The sequence below is a fragment of the Rhinolophus sinicus genome, linkage group LG01 (genome assembly GCF_036562045.2).
Source record: "Rhinolophus sinicus isolate RSC01 linkage group LG01, ASM3656204v1, whole genome shotgun sequence".
NCBI lineage: Eukaryota > Metazoa > Chordata > Mammalia > Chiroptera > Rhinolophidae > Rhinolophus > Rhinolophus sinicus.
In genome coordinates this window covers 209,404,182-209,425,525 of record NC_133751.1, presented here as the reverse complement: position 1 = coordinate 209,425,525, position 21,344 = coordinate 209,404,182, and the positions used below count along the sequence as shown (strand labels likewise).

Here is a 21,344-nt window from a genome sequence, read left to right as displayed (position 1 = left end):
CGACCCCCCGGGGTGGCGGAAGCAGGAGCCGGAGGGCAGCGAAGCCTTGGGGCAAGCGCGTCAGCCCTCCGTAAGCCCGGGCTCGCAGGCGCGGCCATCTTGCCGTACGGACGGGCCCGGCGCGCCATGTCGCCGTACGGAGCGGCCGGCCCGGGCGCCCCCGCCCACCCCCGACGCCGCGAGCCGCGGGCAGCGCCCCGCCGGGTGCCTGAGACCTCAGGCGAGCCGAGGGCAGACGGCCGGCGGCCGGGAGGCGGGCGCCGCCATCTTGTCGTACGGCGCCGCGGGGGCCGGCTCCCACGTCCCGCAGCCGTGTCTCTGCGCGCCTCCCCTCGGGGCGGTCCCGCTCCGGGCTCGGCACGGCGAGGTGAGGGCCGGAGCCTGGCGGCGTCGCGGCGTCCAAGGCCCGAGATGGTGATCTGCTGCGCGGCCGCGAACTGCTCCAACCGACAGGGCAAAGGGGAGAAGCGCGCCGTCTCCTTCCACAGGTAACTGGGCCCCGGCTGGCCGCCCGCACGGCCCGCCGGCCACGCCCCCGCCCGGCCCGGCGCCGGGGAAACTGAGGCGGCGCGGCCCGGCCCGTGGAGGCACTTTCCGCGCCGGGCCTCGGGGCCGGTCCCGCGAGTGAGTCAGCGCAGGGCGCTGTGTGACCTTGGCCTGGGCCGCCGTCTCTGGGCCGGACGCCGCGGCCACCGCGGCCAGCGGCGGCCACCCGACGGCCACCGGCTCCCCCCGGTGACTACCCTACAGCTGCTCGGCGCCCACCCCACGGCGGGCACGAGGCCATCCCACGGCCGCCAGCGCCCACCTTACGGCCTCCGCTACCCTCTCCTCCCCACCCCGCGGCCTCCCTGGGCTCCATTGATTCGAGTTGTCGCAGCCGATTTCCAGAACCAGTGCATTCTGAAAATCTCTTCTTTAGGTCGGTTGTTGTGGCATTAGATGTGACTTTGCTCCTCTTTTGAGCGCGGGGAAGACTGCGTTGATCTCGGCCATCAGAAACGTGGCGGAGCAAATGTGCCTCGTACCTCGTGGGTTAACGCGCTCCCAGGCGCGGTGTTGCTGGAAGGGTCCTGGCTGCCCCGGGGGAAGAAAGGCAGCTGTGCCCTGGTGGTGAGGTGGATCCCGGGAGAGGCTCCGACAGCCTCCTGCCCGGAGCAGGGCGGCCACTGCACGGACGGGCTTGCCCCGCTGAGGCTGGAAGGGGCGCTCTTGGCGTCCCCCGTGGGCGCTCGCCCTGGACCAGGGCTTGCCTTCTCCGCGGCCTGGCCTGGAGGTGACTTAGGCGCAGGAGGTACTAGAGCGCTAAACTGAAGGGATGTTTCTGTTTTATGTTGCAGGTGTTAGTATTCAATTTTTGAAGACCTGAGTGACACTTGTTATTTATAGTCTTATTGAAAGTTTGCAGTGGTGTGTGCTAAGTCTTACGTCGTTACAATCTATCAGTAGAACTAGTAACATTACATTATTTCAGAGCAGCTACCATGCTTTCCTTAGTTTCCTTCAGAGCCTTTGGATCCCCAAATTTTTGTTAACTGTTTTCGATATGGAGGCAGAGCACTGCAGAGAAGGCTGCTCTTGGCATTCATAGTGATCTAACGTGGTGTGGAGGCAAAGGACGTGGGAATTGGGGGTCTGCGGGAAATGGGCTCCCGAAACGCTGAGGAAGTTCAGAAGGTCGTGTTGTGTAGAACTTCCTGAGGAGCGAGTATCCACCCGTCCTCGTCCTCGTCCACAGTGGCTTCAGGTGGGTTAGATGACCTCCAGTGGGGCAGATGGCCCCCACGTGCACAGTATGGTCAGAGTTTTCTAAGGTCTGCCTTAATGAGAAGAAACGCTTAAGTGTCAGTATCTTCCAGAGGCTGGACGCGGAAGTATAGGAAGAACACAGAGCTACACCTTTGCATCTGACCTCTTGGAGACACCCTCCCATCTTCAGCTGCTTGAGCCACAGCTGGGGCCCGGCGCCCTGCTGGGCGTCTGGGGTGCTCTTCTGGCCTCTAGTTCCATCTCTGCTTGCCGACACTTGGTCTGGCTTCTAAATAGGGGGACCACTTGTAGCACCCAGTGTCTTGCATCCCAGGCACACTGGGAGGTTGGTCAGCTGTGAGCTTCTAGGAACTCTTTCTGGGGGTCCTGAAGCCATCCTGTGCTCCCCACACTCGGCCCTCTGCACATTCTATGCCCCTGCTCATCACAGCTTGGGAGGAGCTGTCTCCCTTCACTCCTGTGGGCCCCAGCACTGCACGCTCTTTAAGGGTAAACAATGTTCATCTTTCTCTTCGGTAGTAACTTGCAAACAAAAGGTGTTCCTTTAATCCTGACTCCGTTTTTAAGTGGGCAAAGTCAATATAGGTTTGGGTGTTTGCAAAACTCTTATTTTTCTTTAATAGTTGATCATTTTAGGGGGAGATGTGTAATTATTTTTTTCTAATTCCTTTGTCATTTTTCCTGCAGGTTCCCCCTAAAGGACTCGAAACGTCTGATCCAGTGGTTAAAGGCTGTTCAGAGGGATAACTGGACCCCCACGAAGTATTCTTTCCTCTGTAGTGAACATTTCACCAAAGACAGCTTCTCCAAAAGGCTGGAGGACCAGCACCGCCTGCTCAAGCCCACGGCCGTGCCCTCTATCTTCCACCTGCCTGAGAAGAAGAGAGGGGCTGCAGGCCATGGCCGCACCAGGAGAAAGGACAGCAGAAAGGCCTCTGGGGGCCTAAGGGGACGTGCGAGTGAAGCAGACGGGAAAGGCACTGCAGGTTCGTCGTCGTCCAGTGAGAACCCGATGGCAAAGCCAGAGTCCCGCAAATCCAGGCGGGCCGCCCGTGAGGAGCGGGCGCGACAGTCTCCACAGGGACCTCCAGGCGACACCTTGGCCACCACAGTGTCAGGCAGCCGGGCAGCAGCAAGTGCACCTGCTGGCAATGTTGGCGATGACAGCGCCACCTCCCCCGACGGGGGCCTGGTGGATAAGAGTGGCATTTCCAAGGATGACTTTACACCTCCAGGGTCTGGGGCCTGCAAATTTATTGGCTCACTTCATTCGTACAGTTTCTCCTCCAGGCACACTCGAGAGAGGCCATCTGTTCCCCGAGAGCCTGTCGACCGGAAAAGGCTGAAGAAAGATGTGGAGCCCAGCTGCAGTGGGACCAGCCTGGGTCCCGAGAAGGGCCTGGCCCAGAGCCCCCCAAGTTCCTCACTGACTGCAACGCCTCAGAAGCCCTCCCAGAGCCCCTCCGCCCCTCCGACAGACGTCACCCCAAAGCCAGCGGCGGAAGCCGTGCAGAGCGAGCACAGCGACGCCAGCCCCATGTCCATCAACGAGGTCATCCTGTCGGCGTCGGGGGCCTGCAGGCTCATCGACTCGCTGCACTCCTACTGCTTCTCCTCTCGGCAGAGCAAGAGCCAGGTGTGCTGCCTGCGCGAGCAGGTGGAGAAAAAGAACGGCGAGCTGAAGAGCTTGCGCCAGAGGGTCAGCCGCTCCGACAGCCAGGTGCGCAAGCTGCAGGAGAAGCTGGACGAGCTGCAGAAAGCCGGCACGTCCCGCCCGAGCAACCTGCCGCCCCCCAGCCGCGGTCAGTACCCGCGCCTCGGTTCCCCGCCTGTCCCTTAGGAGGGCTCAGCACTGCCGGCCTCTGGCCACAGCTGGGCCTTGTGGAAGGAGCCCACACCACAGGGCAGTTGGCGCTCTGCAGCCCTGGGGTTGGTCACTGGGCTGGGAAAGCCAGGAGGCTCAGCGGTGCCCAACGCTGGTTTTCTACTGGGACAGGGAAAGCCAACTTCTGGGGTGGACCCCTCACAAATGGAAATTCCAACTGGATTAGGATCTAAGTGTTAAAGTAGATGTAGTAAACTGTCAGAAATGATGGGAGACTTAAAATCATGGGGAGATTTTTTCCATTGGGGTTGTAACATCCTGGAAGTTAAATCATCCTGAATGTTCATAATTTCTTTAAGATTTTGAACATCTCTTCAAGTAGAATACATTTTCTTACATAAAAATTAAAACACTACAGAATTACATAGGCTAAGAAGTGGCGAAAATTCCCTCCTTACCCGCCTCCCAACTTTATTTCTGTTGCTATTAAAATTTGGTGTGCAGTCTTTTAGACTATTTTATACACTTTTCCATACTTCTCTTGTGCCTCTACAAATAGGTTGGATATATCTTATATATGTTTATTAGCTATGTTTTGCTTTCGCCTCAATTTTACTGTTTAGTACTTGTAGAAATTGGTTTCTAGATGTTCTTTATGTATTGAGGATAGGCTCTTTTGCCTGTTACAGATACATGGAAAACTTTTTCCTGCTTATTGTCCATTTAATCTGGATCAATGTTTGTCTTCTCGGAGCTGTAATGAACACTTCAGGTGGCAAGAGGATCTTGTGTGACCGGCTGTTCAGGACTTCCTGGACCCCCCAGGACAGCAGCCATTAGCACAACCAAAAACAAAACCCATCCTGCGTGTTTCCTGGGGAGGACCCCTGATGTACTGATGGGAATTACACACTGTATTCTCCTGCGCTTTTTAAGCTGTGTTTGTAGTTTCTCATACCTGAGGTTACTTTTTGGTAACTTTTTTCTGTTCCTCTTGGTCAGAGTCTTAAAGTTTGTCATTGTTACAGGTCTTCCCCCCCCACCCCACCCCCCCGCCCCCAACCTGTTCTTCACTCCACTGATCAGGTCTGCAGTGCTGTTTCTGCTTCATTAATCCTCACTTCTTTCTACTTTCTTCAGTTTCATTTTGTTGTGGTTCTGGCGCTGGCGGGAAATGCTTAGGTCATTCATGTCCATTTATATTTCCCGATGCCTGCAGTTGAGGCTCAGTCTCCAGTCCCTTTGGCCCCTCACCATGGATGTGCCACACGTTGCTCTAATTGCCCTTCATTTCTGGTTTCTGATTCAGTCCTGGTACCCCCTTTCCCCCAAGTTGTTTAGAATGGTGTTGACCATTTTTCAAGTGGATAGATTGGAGGAGGGGGCTAATTTATTTGTAAGTATTTTTAAGTTTTATTGCTTTAAGATCCAGTAATATGGTCATTTAAAGAGACCTGCTTTTGAGAATCTTTTGAGATTTCACTGTGGCTTAAATCAGTCTGTTTTTGTGGGTACTTCTTTGTGGTTTGAGAAGAATGTATCCTCTCTTGGAGTTGGTTACATTGTTCTGAATCTGGCTGAGGCTGGGTCTGGCTTATTTGTATTAGTCAACAGGTCTGTTTCCTAACTCCTGCATCCACTTCATGTCTTGTTTTCCTTGTTCCCTTTCTTCCACTTGGCCCAGTTTTGCTTTATATTTCCAGACCCTGTTGTCAGAGGCATAAGTGTCCTGGTTGTTACCAATGTGGAAAACCCTTTTGGTCCCATTTACAGTCTTATTTCTTTATCTCCTATTTTCAACCTTTTATATCCCTGTATTTCATAGTTGTATTTTAACTCAGTCTGAGAGCCTTCGTCTATAGAGTAATTTAATCCATTTACAGTTGTGATTATTGATAAGCTGGAATTTGGGCCTGCCATTTTATGTCATTTTTAATTTAATAGGCTTTTTCTTGTCCTATCCTAGTGGATGTCTTTCAGCTGTTAAAAACAGCCCTGGACACCTGTCTGTCCATAAATGCTGCTAGGTGATGACCTGTGCTCTGCCTTCCCAGCTCCTCACTTTCCACTCCCAGGGCGAGACCCTCTGGGATCTTAATTCCATATTCTCCTTTTCCCCTCCAAGCAACCATAATTAGTTATCAGTATACATTTTATTGGTTACTTTTTTCACTATTATTTATTGTATCCAGATTTTCCCCCCTTCGGAGAGATATTTAATGATTTTTTGGAACTCACAGAACAGTAAAATTTTGGGCGTTGAGTCTGAGATACTCCTTAAGTGTTGACGCCAGGGGTCAGCAGCGGACCTCTGAAGGTGTGTGCGTGCCTGCAGTGTGGGGTGAGGTCACAGGTGTTTAAAGCCATGGAACTGAGTGAGGTTACCTGGAGAAACTGGCTGGAGAAGGGGCTGGGCCCAGCCAGGAGCAGGTCGTGTTGGGAGACATGCAACGCAAAGGCTCTAGGAAAGGAGATGGGGAAGCGGGAGCATGGGGCCACCAGGGAAGGCTGTTCCACGTGGGAGCGCTGCTTGGCTGGGTGGGATACAGCTCTGATCAGAGTGGAGGAAAGATGGTTGGACTTGGCCACATAGGGTCAGACTGTAGTATCCTTGGAGGGGTGGGCATGGAGCTGGGCGGGGGACACAGTGATAAGGCACTTTGAGAGGTTTAGTTATGAAGTGGAACTGGAAAAGTGGACAGTGGGCCAAAGGAAGCATGGCTCCAAGGGACATTTTTATCTGTAAGGTGGAGACCAGCCAGCAGGTGTCTGCTGTAGCCTGGAGGGAGAGGTGAGGAGAGGAGCGTGCTGGGCTGGGCGCCGTGGCCTGGGGGGAGGCGGGGAGCAAGGGGCAGATGCTGCCTGGGTGCAAATGGCCTGTCTGTGCCTCTGCTGTGTCCTGGGTGAGGCTGGTCCCTGGCTGGGAGTGGAGGCGAAGCGTGCAGGAGGCTAGGCCAGTGGTGGGAGGGGTGGGCGCCTGGCTTGGTGTCCAAGGTCTGCCCGGAGCGGCTGCCATGTTGTTTCCTTCTGACGTCTTCCTCAAAGTGTCTGCTCGCTTGATGTTCCCAGGCTGCTGTTCCCAGAATGCCTTCACCAGTCGGGATCTTCTGATCATTTTGTAAGGTTTCTGTCGAAGGGACTGGACAAATGGTGATTCAGTCCGTTATCTGTAGCCAATCCCTTTATGTTTAGACAGATTGCCTGGAAGGGAGTGCTGGGCCGCTGGGTTCTGGGGTTCCAATCTCAGTTTCCCCTTTGACGTCTGGAAATCCGGTGTGGATTGTCATTCTCACGGGACATGGTACTCTGTTCCTGAGTCCACTCTAACTCCAGGGGTAGGACAGTGCCGTCAGGGTGTGTGTGGGCATGTCTGTGGGCCAGTGAGGGTGAACATACTTTCCCTTCTGGTATTTCTTTGTCACTCCCCCTGCCGTGCCACATTCTCCATCAAATATGAATCTACTATTTCCTCTCATCAGTAATTGAATACTTGCTTCAAAACAACACTGTTTATTTCTCGTTCTTTCATTCATTACACTTATAATTCTGAATTTATCTGGTGTTTTAAAAACTTCATGGTGGAAAGTCTTGAGCATATACAAATTACACAGAAAAGTATAATAAGCCCCCATGTACCTCTCCCCCAGCCTCAACCTTTATCAATATTTGATATTCTTGTTTCATCTATATTTCTACTTAATTCTCTGCTTCTCATTGATTTTTTGGGAAAGTTTAGATTTCCGGAAAAATTCAGCAGATAGCACAGAGAATTCCTTCCCCCCGCCCCGCCCCCCACCTTTCCTGTTAGTAACATCTTGCTTTACCACCTGTGTTAGTGTGGTTCATTGGTTTCAAGCTGTGAACCAATGTTGATACGTCGTTACCAACTAGGTGTCTAGGTTAAGGCTCACTGGCTTGTCTTTGCACTTTGACAAATGCGTAATCTTATGTCTCCACCATTGCAGTCCTGGTTCATACAGAGTAGGTGGATTGCCCTAAAAATCCCTGTGCTCTGCCCATCCACCCCTTCCCTTGCTGTCCCTGGCAACCTCTCATCCTTCTACTGTGTCTATAGTTTTGCCCTTTTTTGAATGTCACCTAATTGAAATAGATGGATACTGGAGTATGTAGCTTTTTTGGACTGTTTCATTTAGCAACATGTATTTAAGGTTCCTCTGTATCTTTTTGTGGCTTTATAGCTCACTTCATTCTTCCCCCTTTTTTTATGTTGGGTTAAAATACATATAACCAAAAATTTACCGTTGAACCATTTTTAAGTGTATACTTCAGTGGTTTTTAATCCCACATTCACATTGTTGTGCAGCCATCACCACCATCATCCCTGTAACTCTCATAAATCTGAAACTCTGTTCTTATTAAACAATAACACACCCAACTGCCCTCCCCTGAGCTCCTGGCGCCCCCCATTGTAATATCCGTCTCTGTGATTTGACTACTTTAAGTGCCTCAGATTCATGGAATCGTATAGTATTTGTCTTTTTGTGCCTGGCTTATTTCACTGATATGATGTCCTCAAGGTCCGTCCGTGTCGTAGCAGGTGTCAGAATTTCCTTCCTTTCTAAGGCTGAGTAATACTCCCTTGTATGGATGGACCACCTTTCGTCCTTGGACACTTGGGCTGCTTCTCCGTTTTAGTTGTTATGAATGATGCTGCTGCGAACGTGGGTGTGCAGATGTCTCTTCAACACCCTGCTTTATTCTTTCGATCTACACCCAGAGGTGGGGTCGCTGGGTCACATGGTCACTCTGTTTAATCTTTGAGGCACCTCCACACTGTTTCCCACAGCGGCTGCACCATTTCACATTCCTGCCATCAGTGATGTCTATTCAAGTCCTTTGCCCATTTTTGAATCAGGTGGTTTGGTTTTTGTTGTTTCGTTTTAGGAGTTCTCTATATATTTTAGATTATCGGTCTCTTATCAGAAATACGATTTGCAAATATTTTCGCCCATTCTGTGGGTTGCTTTTTTACTCTGAGGATAGTGCCTTTTGATGTAAATTTAAAAAATATATTTTTCATGAAGCTTCCAAATTGTCTATTTTTTCTTTTGTTACCTGTGCCTTTGGTGTCGTCTCCAAGAAAATATTGCCAAATCCAGTGTCATAAAACTTTTGTCCTTTGCTTTATTCTAAGTGGTCTATAGTTTTAGCTCTTCCATTCAAGTCTCTGATCGATTTTGAGTTATTGGGTTTTGTGTTTTTTTGTTTTTGTTTTTTTATTGGGGAAGGGGAACAGGACTTTATTGGGGAACAGTGTGTACTTCCAGGACTTTTTTCAAGTCAAGTTGTTGTCCTTTCAATCTTAGTTGTGGAGGGGGCAGCTCAGCTCCAGGTCCAGTTACCATTTTCTAGTTGCAGGGGGCGGAGCCCACCATCCCTTGTGGGAGTCGAACTGGCAAGCTTTGTGGTTGAGAGGACGCACTCCAACCAACTGAGCCATCTGGGAGCTCAGCAGCAGCTCAGCTCAAGGTGCCGTGTTCAATCGGCAACCTTGTGGTTGAGAGCCCACTGGCCCATGTGGGAATCAAACCGGCAGCCTTCGGAGTTAGGAGCATGGAGCTCTAACCACCTGAGCCACCGGGCTGGCCCCCTTGAGTTATTGTTTTGTATATGCTGTTAGGTAAGGGTCCAGCTTAATTGTTTTGCGTGTGGATATCCAGTTTTCCCAGCACAGTTAGTTGAAAAGACTGTCCTTGATCCGTTGAATGGTCTTGTCACCATTGTCAGAAATCATGTGACCATATGTGTGAGGGCTTATTTCTGGGCTGTTTTCTATGTCTTCTTTAGTTTCTTTCTGAAATGTTTTATAGTTTTCAATGTACAAGTCTTTCACTTCCTTGGTTAAGTTAATTCCTAAGTAATTTATGCTTTTTGATGCTATTGTGAATGGAATTGTTTCTGTGATTTCCTTTTCAGGTTGTACATTGTTAATGTATAGTAATTCAGCTGATTTTTGTGTGTTGACTTTGTGTCCTGCTTTTGCTGAATTCATTTATTAGATCTAACAGCTTTTGTGTGTGTGTGTGTAGTCTCTACTACTTTCTACACGAGATCATATCTGCAAACAGATTGTTTCCCTTCTTTCTCCTGTCGGATTGCTCTGGCTGGGGCGTCAGTGCTGTGGGAGTGGAAGTGCTGTCAGTGGTCTCGTCTTCTTCCTGATCTCAGGGAAAGCTTTCCCTCTTCATCACTGAGTATTAGTTTGGCTGTGGGGTTTTCATATGTGGTTTTTACTATGTGGAGGTTGTTTTCTTCTATTCCTCTTTTGTTGAGCTTTTTTTTATCAGGAAGGTATTGAATTTTGTCAGATGCATTTTCTGTATCAGTTTAGATGACCATGTGGTTTTTCCTTTCATTTGGTTGATGTGGCAGACTATAGTGATTCATATTTATGTGTTGGATGAATTCTTTGCATTCTGGGAATAAATCCCACTTGATCATGGTGTGTGCTACTCTTAATACGCTGCTGAATTCAGTTTGCTAGTATTTTGTTAAGTATTTTTGCATCAGTGTTTGTGACGACATTGGTCTGTTGGTCCGTAGTTTTTCTTCCTTGTCTGGCTTTGGTGTCAGGGCAATGCTGGCCTCAACGAAGGAGTTAGGAACTGTTCCCTCCTAGTCCATTGTTTGCAAACATTTGAGAAGGATTGGGATTAGTTCTCTAATGGTTGGATGGAATTCACCAGCGAATCCATCAGGCCCAGGCCTTTTCTTTGTTGGGAGATTGTTGATTACTGATTCAATCTCTGTACTCAGTATAGGTCTATTCAGAATTTCTATTTCTTCATGATTTAGTCTTGGTAGGTTTTGTGTTTCTAAGGCTTTGTCCATTTCCTCTAGGTTATCCAATTTGTTTGCATACAATTCTTACAATCCTTTTTATTTCTATAGAATTGGTAGTAATGTCCCCACTCTCATTTCTGTTTTTAGTAATCTGAGTCTTCTCTCTTTTTTTCCTTAATCCATCTAGCTAAAGGTTTGTTGATTTTGTTCATCTTAAAATGTTTAGCCTGTTTTTAAATTGGGTTGTTTACTTTCTTACTGAGTTTTAGGAATTCTCCATGTATTTTGGACACAAGTCCATTTTTGTTTTAACTTATTACTGTGATAATAATGTAACACTCTATTTTTCAAGTCAAATGTATGAAATAGAAATATGGGTCAGGAACATGAATTTTTCCAAAACCAGGGCCCACGGAGGAAACAGGGAGGGTGACAGGTACAGCATTTTTGTTTTTTGTGGTGTTGTTTTTGTTTTTAATTTTATTTTTAAGATTTTATTGGAGAAGGGGAACAGGACTTTATTGGGGAACAGTGTGTACTTGCAGGACTTTTTTTCCAAGTCAAGTTGTTGTCCTTTCAATCTTAGTTGTGGAGGGTGCAGCTCAGCTCCAGGTCCAGTTGCCGTTGTTAGTTGCAGCGGGCGCAACCAACCGTCCCTTGCGGGAGTCGAACCAGCAACCTTGTGGGTGAGAGGACGCACTCCAACCAACTGAGCCACGGGAACTCAGCTCAAGGTGCCGTGTTCAATCTTAGTTGCAGGGAGCGGAGCCCACCATCCCTTGCAGCAGTCGAGGAATCGAACCGGCAACCCTGTGGTGGAGAGCCCACTGGCCCATGTGGGAATCGAACTGGCAGCCTTCAGCAATAGGAGCACAGAGCTCCAACCGCCTGAGCCACGGGGCTGGCCCCTGGATTTTTTCTTCCCCTTCCCTTCTTCTGCCTCCCCCCTCCACCCCACTCCAGCTCAAGCCATTGTTTCTCAGTCTAGTTGTGTGGGACGCAGCTCCCTGGCCCATGCTGGTATTATGAGCCTTGCGCTCCCCCGGCTGAGGCAGTCGGTCGCCAGTTGTCATTCAGCCACTCACGGCAGCTCTCGCTGGCTGCTGGCCGCTCATGCTGGCCACCAGCCGCTCCTGGAAACACACAGTAGCCCGCGGCAGCCCATGGAGGCTCACACCGACCTTTGGCTGCTCATGGCAGCCCAACTCCAGGGAGAACAGTTGTTCACAATCTTAGCTGTAGAGGGCACAGCTCACTGGCCAATGTGGGGCTCGAACTGGTGGACCTCGGCTTAGTAGCATGGCGCTCCAACCACCTGAGCCACCGGCTGGCCCTCGGGTTTTTTGGCAAATATTTTCTCCCAGTCTGTAGCTTGTCTTTTTAGCCTCTTTTGTTTTATTCTCTTAACAGTGTCTTTTCTAGAACAGACATTTTTTAACAAAGTCCAATTTACCAATTTTTTTTTTTTACATGGAGTGTGCATTTGATGTTTCTAAAAACTCGTTGCCAAACCCAAAGTCACATAGATTTTTTTCTTATGTTTCTTTAAGTTTTATACTTTTGCGTTTTGTGTTTATGGCTTTTATATGTTTTGAGTTAATTTTTGTGAAAGGTCTAAGGTTTGTGTCTAGATTCCTTTTTTCTTTCTTTTTTGTTTTTTGAGTGTGGTCATCCAGGTGTTCCAGCACCTTGTTGCATAGGCCCTTGTATCGGTTGCCCTGTATCGCACTTGTTTCACCCTTGCTCCTTTGTCAAAAATCAGCCTTTGCCTGCATTAGTGTGGATCTGTTTCTGGACTCTGCCTGTTCTGTTGATCGACGTATCTGAATTTTTTTGCAATACCACACTGTATTGACTATTGTAGTTTTTTAGTAATTCTTGAAATAGGATACTGTGAGTTCTGTGAGTTCTCCGTCTTCCTTCTTTTCTATCAGTACTAGTGTTGGCTACTCTGGATCTTTTGCCTCCACATAAACTTTAGCATCAGTTTGTCAATAGCCGTAAAATGGCTTGCTGGGATTCTGACTGGGACTGTATTGAATTTATAGATCAAGTTGAGAAAAATTGACATCTTGACAATATTGAGTCTTCCCATCTATGAACATGAAATATTTGTCCATTTATGTAGATCTTCTTATATTTTCTTATATTTTTATATTTATTATATTTTCTTTTTTCAGAGTTTTGTAGTTTTCTTTATATAAGTCTTCTACATATTTTGTTAGATTTATACCCAAATATTTCTCTTTTTTTTTGGTGTAATGTATTTACAGTAAATGTTACTGTATTTTTACTTGCAAATTCCAATTGCTTATGACTGGTATATAGGAAAACAGTTGACTTTTGTATGTTAACCTTGTATCCTGCAATCTTGCTATAATTGCTTATTAATTCTAGTTTTTTTGTGGTTTCTCTGGCATTTTTCTGCATAGAGAGTCCTGTCATCTACAAACAAAGACAGGTTTTTTTGGTTTGTTTTTACTTTTCAATTACAGTTGACATACAGTATTATATTAGTTTCAGGTGTAAAAGACAGGTGTTTTGTTTTTACCCCGGTCCCAATCTGTATACCTTTTACTTTCTTTCTTGCCTTAGTGCATGAACCAGGCCTTCCAGTACAATGTTGAATGAGTGGTGAGAGGGACATCCTTGCCTTGTTCCTATCTTAGTAGGAAAGCTTTTGGTTTCTCACCATTAAGTATGATGTTAGCCATAGGGTGTGTTTTTTTGTGTTTTTTTTTTAAAGATTTTATTGGGGAAGGGGAACAGGACTTAATTGGGGAACAGTGTGTACTTCCAGGCCTTTCTTCCAAGTCAAGTTGTTGTCTTTTTCAATCTTAGTTGTGGAGGGTGCCATTCAGCTTCAAGTTGTTGTCCTTTCAGTCTTAGTTGTGGAGGGCGCAGCTCAGCTCCTGGTCCAGTTGCCGTTATCTAGTTGCAGGGGGCATAGCCCACCATCCCTTGCGGGAGTCGAACTGGCATCCGGGAGCTCAGCGGCAGCTCAGCTCAAGGTGCCATGTTCAATCTTAGTTGCAGGGGGCACTGCCCACCATCCCTTGCGGGAGTTGAATTGAACCGGCAACCTTGTGGTTGAGAGCCCACTGACCCATGTGGGAATCGAACCAGCGCCTTCGAAGTTAGGAGCATGGAGCTCTAACCGCCTGAGCCACCGGGCCGGCCCATAGGGTGTTTTTTTTAATAGATGTTCTTTATCAAATTGAGGAAGTGCCCCCTTTATTCCCAGTTTATTGAGAGTTTTTATCATAAATGGGTGTTGGACTGTCAGATACTTTTTCTGCATCCATTATTTTGATCATGTGAGTTTTAGCCTGTTGATGTGATGGATTAAATTTGTTGATTTTGGAGTGCTGGACCAGCCTTGCATACTGGGAAGAAACCCACTTGATTATAGTGTATAATTCTTTTTCTTTTTTTACATTATTCGATTCAATTTGCTAATGCTTGTTAAGGATTTTTGCATCTATGTTCATGAGAAATATTTGCATACAGTTTTCCTTTCTTGTATTATCCTTGTCTGGTTTTGGTATTAGGGTAGTGCTGGCCTCAAAGAATGAGTTGGAAAGTATTCCCTCTGCTTCTATGCAGAGTGTAGAGACATGGGTGATTGACTCAATTTATTTAATAGATGTAGGCCTATTAGGTTGTTTCTCCTGTGTGAATTTTGGCAGTATGTGTATTTCAAGGAATTGGTCCATCTAATCCCCGAAAATAAGACCTAGCCAGACCATCAGCTCTAATGTGTCTTTTGGAGCAAAAATTAATACAAGACTTTTTTTATTAATATAAGACTGGTTTTATTTTACTATAGTATAAGACTGCGTATAACATAACATAACATAACATAACATAACATAACATAACATAACATAACATAACATAACATAACATAACATAACATAACATAACATAACATAACATAACATAACATAACATAACATAACATAACATAACACCTGGTCTTATTTTACTATAGTATAAGACCGGCTCTTATAATATAAGACCGGGTCTTGTATTAATTTTTGCTCCAAAAGACTCATTAGAGCTTGTGGTCCGGCTTAGGGCTTATTTTCAGGGAAACACAGTAAGTTATCAAATTTGTGGGGATAGAGTTGTTCATAGTATCCCTTTGTTAACCTTTTAATGTCCATGGAATTAGTAATGATGACCCTCTTTTATTTATGATATTGGTAATTTGTGTCTTGTTTTTTTTCTTAACCAGGCTAGAGCTTTATTGATTTTATTTTATTTTTCCAAAAAGCCAACCTTTGATGTTGTTAATTTTCTCCACTTCCTGTTTTCAGTTTCATTGGTGTCTGCTCTAATTTTTCGTTTTTCTTTTCTTCTGCTTGCTTCCACCTTAATTGCTCTTCTTTCTCTACTTTCCTAAAGTGAAAACTTCAGTTGTTAATTTTAGACATTTTTTTCTGATATACACATTCAATGCTATAAATTTCCTTCCAAACATTACTTTTACTGCATCCCACAAATTTTGATGTTATATTTTCATTTCCATTTAGTTCAAATATGTTTTATTTCTCTTGAGGCTTCCTCCTTGAGTCACTTGTTATTTAGCAGTGTCTTGTTTAATCTCTAAATATTTGGGGATTTTTTAAACTATGTTTCTGTTACTGATTTCCAGTTTAATTCCATTGTGATCTGAGAGCATCCTTTGTATGGTTTCTGTTCTGCTAAATTTGTTAAGGTGTGTTTTAGGGCCCAGAATGTGGTGTATCTTGGTGAACGTTCCTTGTGAACTTGAGAAGAATGTGTGTTCTGCTGTTTGGGATGAAGTAGCTGTTAGTGTTCTCCAGAGAAACAGAACTAGTAGAATATATGTTTGTATGTATATGTGCATATAGAGAGACAGAGACTTATGCATGTGTAAGAGGAGATGTATTTTAGGAATTGGCTCCTATGTTTATGGATGGCAAGCTGGAGAACAGGAGAGCTGGTGGGGCAATCAGTCCAAAGGCCTGAGAACTGGGGACAGGGTAGATCACGTCAGTCTTCGTCTGAGTCTGAAGCCCCAAGAACCAGGAGTATTGATGTCCAAACCCAGAGCAAGTTGGCCCTTCCGCCACCTGTTGGTTCTATTCAGGCCCTCAGTGCCCACCCACATAAAAGAGGCCCTTCAGCTTTCCGTAGTTCACCAAGCAAATGCCGATCTCTTCCGGAAACGCCCTTACTGTAGACACATTTCAGCAGCTGTTTGGGCATCCTCTTAGCCCAGGCAAGTTGACACATAAAATGAACCATCACAGTAATCTGTAGATGTCAGTTACATCCACTTGATTGACGGTGTTGTTGAGTTCAACTATGTCCTTCTGCTCTTCTGCCCTCTGGACCCGGCCATTGCTCCCAGAGGGGTTGAAGTCCCCGCCTGTGATAGAGGATTTGTCTGTCGCTCCTTGCAGCTCTGTCAGTTTCTGTCTCACGTTATTTTGATGCTCTGTCGTTAGGTGCATAGACATTAAGGCTCATTCTGTCTTCTTGGAGAATTGACCCCTTTGTCTTATGCGATGCCCCTCTTTATCCCTGATAATTTTCTTGTTCTAATGCCTGCTTCATCCGAAACTAATACAGCTATTCCAGCTTTCTTTTGATTCATGCTAGCACTATATTTTTAATCTATATCTTTAACTTTAAATAAAGTGGGGTTTTTTAATAGAAAAGAGAGAGTTGGGTCTTTTTTTTAAATTTCTGACAGCTTTCCTCTCTTAATTGGTATATTTAGACCGTTCATATTTAAAGTGATTATTGCTAAAGCTGGATTTAATAACTGATGTTTGTAACTGCTTTCTATTTGCTTCTTTTTTTACTCTCCTCTTCTGCCTTCTCTAGTTTTTTGTTGTTGTTTTCTTAAGATTTTTTGGGGAAGGGCAATAGGACTTTAGGACTTTATTGGGGAACAGTGTGTATTTCCAGGACTTTTTCCAAGTCAAGTTGTTGTCCTTTCAATCTTAGTTGTGAAGGGCACAGCTCAGCTCCAGGTCCAGTTGCTGTTGCTAGTTGCAGGGAGCGCAGCCCACCATCCCTTGCGGGAGTTGAACTGGCAACCTTGTGGTTGAGAGGACGCGCACCAACCAACTGAGCCATCCGGGAGCTCAGCGGCAGCTCAGCTCAAGGTGCCGTGTTCAATCTTAGTTGCAGGGGGTGCTGCCCACCATCCCTTGCGGGAGTTGAGTTGTTGAACCGGCAACCTTGTGGTTGAGAGCCCCCTGGCCCATGTGGAAATCGAACCGGCAGCCTTCGGTGTTAGGAGCATGGAGCTCCAACCACCTGAGCCACCGGGATGGCCCTGCCTTCTCTAATTTTAATTGACCATTTTGTTTGATTTAGTTTTCTCTCCTTTCTTAGCGTATCAATTATACTTTTTAAAAAACTTTTTTAGTGGTTGTCCTAGAGTTTGCACTAAACATTTACAACTAATCTAAGTCCACTTTCAAAGAACACTATTGCTTCATGGGTAGTGACAATACCTTATAACAGAGTATTCCCAATTCTTTCCTCTTGTCCCTTACAAATTGCCGTCATTCATTTCACTTATACATATCCTATAATCTCACCATTACTATTATTAATTTGAACAAAAATCTATTTATTAGGTCCATTAAGAATAAGAAGAAAAGACTCTATTTTACCTTCATTTATTCCTTCTCCTATGCTGTTCTTTGCTTTATGTGGATTCAAGTTTCCGACTGCTTATCGTCTTCCATGTCCCTGAAGAACTTTTAGTATTTCTTGCAGGGCATGTCCACTGGCAATGAATTCCTTCAATTTTTGTTTGAAAAAGTCTTTATTTCTTCTTGAAGGATAGTTTCACTGGATATAGAATTCTATTCTTTTCATGCTTGTATGTCTTCTAAGGAGAAGTCCACTATACTTACAATGTTTTGCTCCATTGTTAAGGGTTGTTGTTTTTTTTGTCCTGTGGCTTCTTTGTCTTTGGTTTTCTACAGCTTGAATATGAATGCTTAGATGTGGATCTTTTGGTATTTATCATGCTTAGTGTTTCCTGAGCTTCATGGATCTGTGGCTTGGTGTCTGTCATTAATCTTGAAAAATTCTCAGCTATTATTACTTCACATATTTCTTCCTTTCCTTTCTTTCTTTCTTTCTTCTTCTGTTATTCCATTATGCATATGTATCACTTTTGTAATTGTCCCATATTCTGGGGTTGTTTTCATTCATTTTTCTCTTTGCATTTCAGTTTGGGAGGTTTCTGTGGACAGATCTTCAAATTCACTGACTCTTTCCTCAGCCTTGTCCATCCAGAAGCAGTCTTCATTTCTGTTATCGAGGTTTAGCGTTGCCTTTTGACAGATTCGGTTCCAGGCCTGATAATTCCAGAATCTCTGCCATGTCTGAGTAAGGTTCTAATGCTTACTGTGTCTCTTCTGACAGTTTTCTTGCCTTTTAGCATGGCTTGTCATTTTCTTTTTGAAAGGTAGATTTGATGTATCGAATAATAGAAACTGAGGTAAGTAGGCTTTTTGCTTAAAGTAACATGTTAATCTGGTGAGCAGCTGGGCTATGTCTCATGTCTACTGTAGCTGTAGCTGTAGGTGCCAGGGGCTTCAGGTTCCTCTGCTGTATGTATGTATGTATGTATGTATGTATGTATGTATGTATGTATTTATGTATTTATCCTCCCTGCTGTCTTTGGGTTTCTGTAAGAACTCCTTTCACAGAGTCGGCACCTTGGGGCTTTTCCAGTGTATAATCTCTGTTATTGTGTTGGAGCCCTGAGGAATGGTGTGTGTGTGGGGGAGTGCTCTATAATCTTAGGATTAAATTTCAGCCTTTTAGTGGCCTGTGTTCCTGGGTTGTGACCTTCACAAATGTTTCTTCCCCCGTGGGTGAGACAAGAAGACTAAAGGGTGGCCGCCCTGGGCCAGGTGAGATAAAGCTGTGTGCTTTCCAGCAGCCCTTGGTTTGGAGAGTACTGCAGGCTTATTTCAGAATGTTCCCTTTCCCTCCCCCCACCGGAGACATGAAGTTATTTTTTTGCTGGCTTTCCATGGTGAGAACATGGTGGGGTTCCTGGTGGTAAAACCCAGGGAATTATGGGCTCCCCTCCCCCCAGGACTGCAGCCCCTCAGAGTTTCACTCATGCTTGTCTACACTCAGTCCCCAGCATTTCGTCCAAATTACCACCAAGAGTTCTCACTAGTTTGTTCGTCCAATGATCTCGGCTCCAGATGAGCACCTCACGGCAGATTCTGTGTGAGCACCTCTGTCCAGATTTCTGGGTGGCATCTGTGACCCCACTTCTCTGATGGGTCCAGGACGAGTCGTTAAGTTTCAGTTCGTTCAGTGTTTTTCTTGTTGTAAAGACAGGAGTTATGACTTCTAAGTCTTCACATGTTGGAGTTGAAACTGGAAGTCCCCTCCCTGTTATTTTTAATTTGGTTATTGCTAATACTTGGGAAAACTACCAACTTTAGTAACTACCCTTCTTAGCAAATTCACTTATTAATTCTGATAGTTTTTCAGTTGTGCCTGTTAGATTAACTTGGAAATAATATCTGCAAATAATAATTATTTGGTCTCCTTTTATGTCTTTTCATATTTTATAGAAATATTTGCCCTATTTTCTGTTACCTGTCCCCCGGGGGGGTGTGCGTGCCTGCCTTCCCACTTCATGGGTGATAAAGGGAGGGCCTTGCTGCTGTTTTAAAAGAGCAGCCTCCCTGCTGTACCAGGCCAGGGACACCCGCCCAGGTCATGCATGCCAGGTCGTGTCCTCTCCACCTGACAGCGTCTCTCTACCCTGTTGTGCCATGAGTGCACTGAGTGTCACGTCCAGTTGCCATGGCGGGAAACACCATTATGAACACAAAGCGATGTGAGGCTGGGAGGCGCCAGGAAGGAGTCTGTCCCTAGGTCCCTGTGAGTGTTTCCTGTCATTGGGGTCCAGGGCCCATACGCTAACAGGTTTGCCAGGAGACAGAACAATCTCTGAGCATGCACTTTTAAAGCCAAGGTGAGTGGGCAGCCAGCCCTCCAGGAGACAGATAGGAAGGGACACGCTTCCTGAATGACTATTCCAGAAAGCAGCAGCTTTTGCTGTGTGCCTGGCTCCACGACCTTTTCCTTGTTGAACAAGTCGGTTCCCTCTGTGGTCAGTGGGAGTAGCCGAGGGTAGAAGCCCACCCCCAGCTATGCACAAGACATTTGACCTCTCTGGCTGACCGACCTTTGTGAAATTCGACTTGATCTCTCCTCCCAGCTCTAAGACTCGTTTCTCTCCAGGTCTGTCTTTATCTTCCACTTTTTTCTGAGGCGACATCTTTTAGAGGGAACTACAGTTCCCAGAATGCATTCTTCAGGTTCGGCATTCACTTCCTGCCGAGCTGTTAATAGCCAGGTACAAACATTTCCCGTCAATTGGCAGAAAACAACCTTGAAGAACCTTGACGGTGTCCGGAGTTTAGAAAATTTAGGGATGGGTAAGCCTGCTTTCACTGTCTCGGGCCAAAAAATGAAAATTTAAATTTCTTGGAGAAAATTTAAATTTTTTTGCATTTTGGTTCACATTTTAATAAAAGAAAAATGAAATCAGAAAAGAATGCATAGACAAGCCTGTCTGATTTACTTGAAGAGGTTAAAAGTGGCCAATAGGTTAGATCCCTTATTATGCATTTTATTTGTTTGACTTTTAAATCCATTTTATTTTTATTTCTCTAATGAAATATAATTTACATAGAGTAAAATGCACACACCTTAGGGATGTAGTTTAATGAAATGTGCCAGGCTTGTGTAACCTGACATTTGAGTGTTAGAATTACCTTGTTAGTCGTTCTCCCCGCTCAAGGCTTCAATGAAAACAAGGACGGGGGCATGGCCGAGGAGCTGGCAGGCATTCTGTGGGCAGCAGGACAGGCTCGGGCACTGGGGTGCAGAGGGGCGCCGGTTACTCCCGTGCAGGCAGCTTCCTTGGGCCCTCCGGTGAGGGCACGGGGTGACCTCCCCACCCCCGTTGGTGGTGCCTGCCTTGTTGTCCTCGTCCAAACTTAAACTGATTGCAGTGAAGAGCGAATAGCCAGCTGGGAGGATGAAATCGACTAGGCGCTCCACGTGGGGCGGGCGCCCTGTGGCTCTGCAGGGCCTCCTCTGACTGACTGCTCAGCAATGAAGTCTCCTGGGATTTCTGTAGCAGCTTGCACCTCGTTTCAGTCACGTGGTACTCTTTCTATTCACAGTGTCTCTTCTGACTTTTAAAAGAAGAGTCATTTTAGGATTTTCTAGTCCTTTTTAATATTCTGCCAAGTAAACGCACTGCTTTCGTCCCTTTTGCTTGCTTCTGTGTGACGCGGTCGAGTGTTTATTTGGCTATCCAGTCCATCGGGTGAGCTCTGTGGCCTCAGAAACAGCTGGGACTTACGGCCCCAGGCGTCCCGGGCACACTTTCTGGCCGCTGCGAAGTCGACTCATAGGCACACGTGTGATGGAATGGGCTCTAGACAGGCTGTCAGAGGCAGGAGACAGGCCTCAGCCCTCTTGCACCTGCTCTCCTAGAATCACCCTCCCACCCTGTGCAGGGGCCGATGACCACACTGAGCCCACGTCCTGGGTTTCTACCCTGCCCTGGGGCAGTGTCCATCCTTGGCTCGTGTGGCCCACACTTGCACCCTGATGGTGCTGGTCCCCCTCCAGGCAGCCAGCCTGGGAGGCCTGCGCTGCTGGGCGCCCCTACCTCATTCCCCCCACCCTCCCATTCTCATCTGCCTCCTTAACCCACCTCACATCTTGAGCCTCACTTCCCATGTTCGGGTTCTGGCAACTCCTCTGGGCCTCCAGACCTGTAACTTCCAGCCTCAGCCCCCTTGGCCACCTCCCTGGTCCCCATCCCCGAGATTGGTCAGTCACTGCTGTGCTTTGCACACTCAGTTCCTCCGCTCCGGTCCTCCTGTTTCCTGGC

General features: G+C 46.5%; 1 protein-coding gene across 2 annotated transcripts in view; it reads left to right on the top strand.

The window, feature by feature from the left end:
* The first annotated feature begins 20 nt into the window (after positions 1-20).
* THAP4 (THAP domain containing 4) overlaps positions 21-21,344 on the top strand; it is a 48,022-nt gene continuing 26,698 nt past the window's right edge. Inside the window, exons 1-2 of one of the 2 annotated variants that reach the window (XM_019711671.2) lie at positions 21-488; positions 2,458-3,572. In XM_019711671.2, coding sequence (XP_019567230.2) covers positions 127-488; positions 2,458-3,572 — 1,477 coding nt within the window. In that variant the 5' untranslated portion in view covers positions 21-126. Of the gene's footprint in view, positions 489-2,457; positions 3,573-19,744; positions 19,873-21,344 lie in introns of those variants that run through there. The other variant, XM_019711672.2, reaches the window with a different exon arrangement.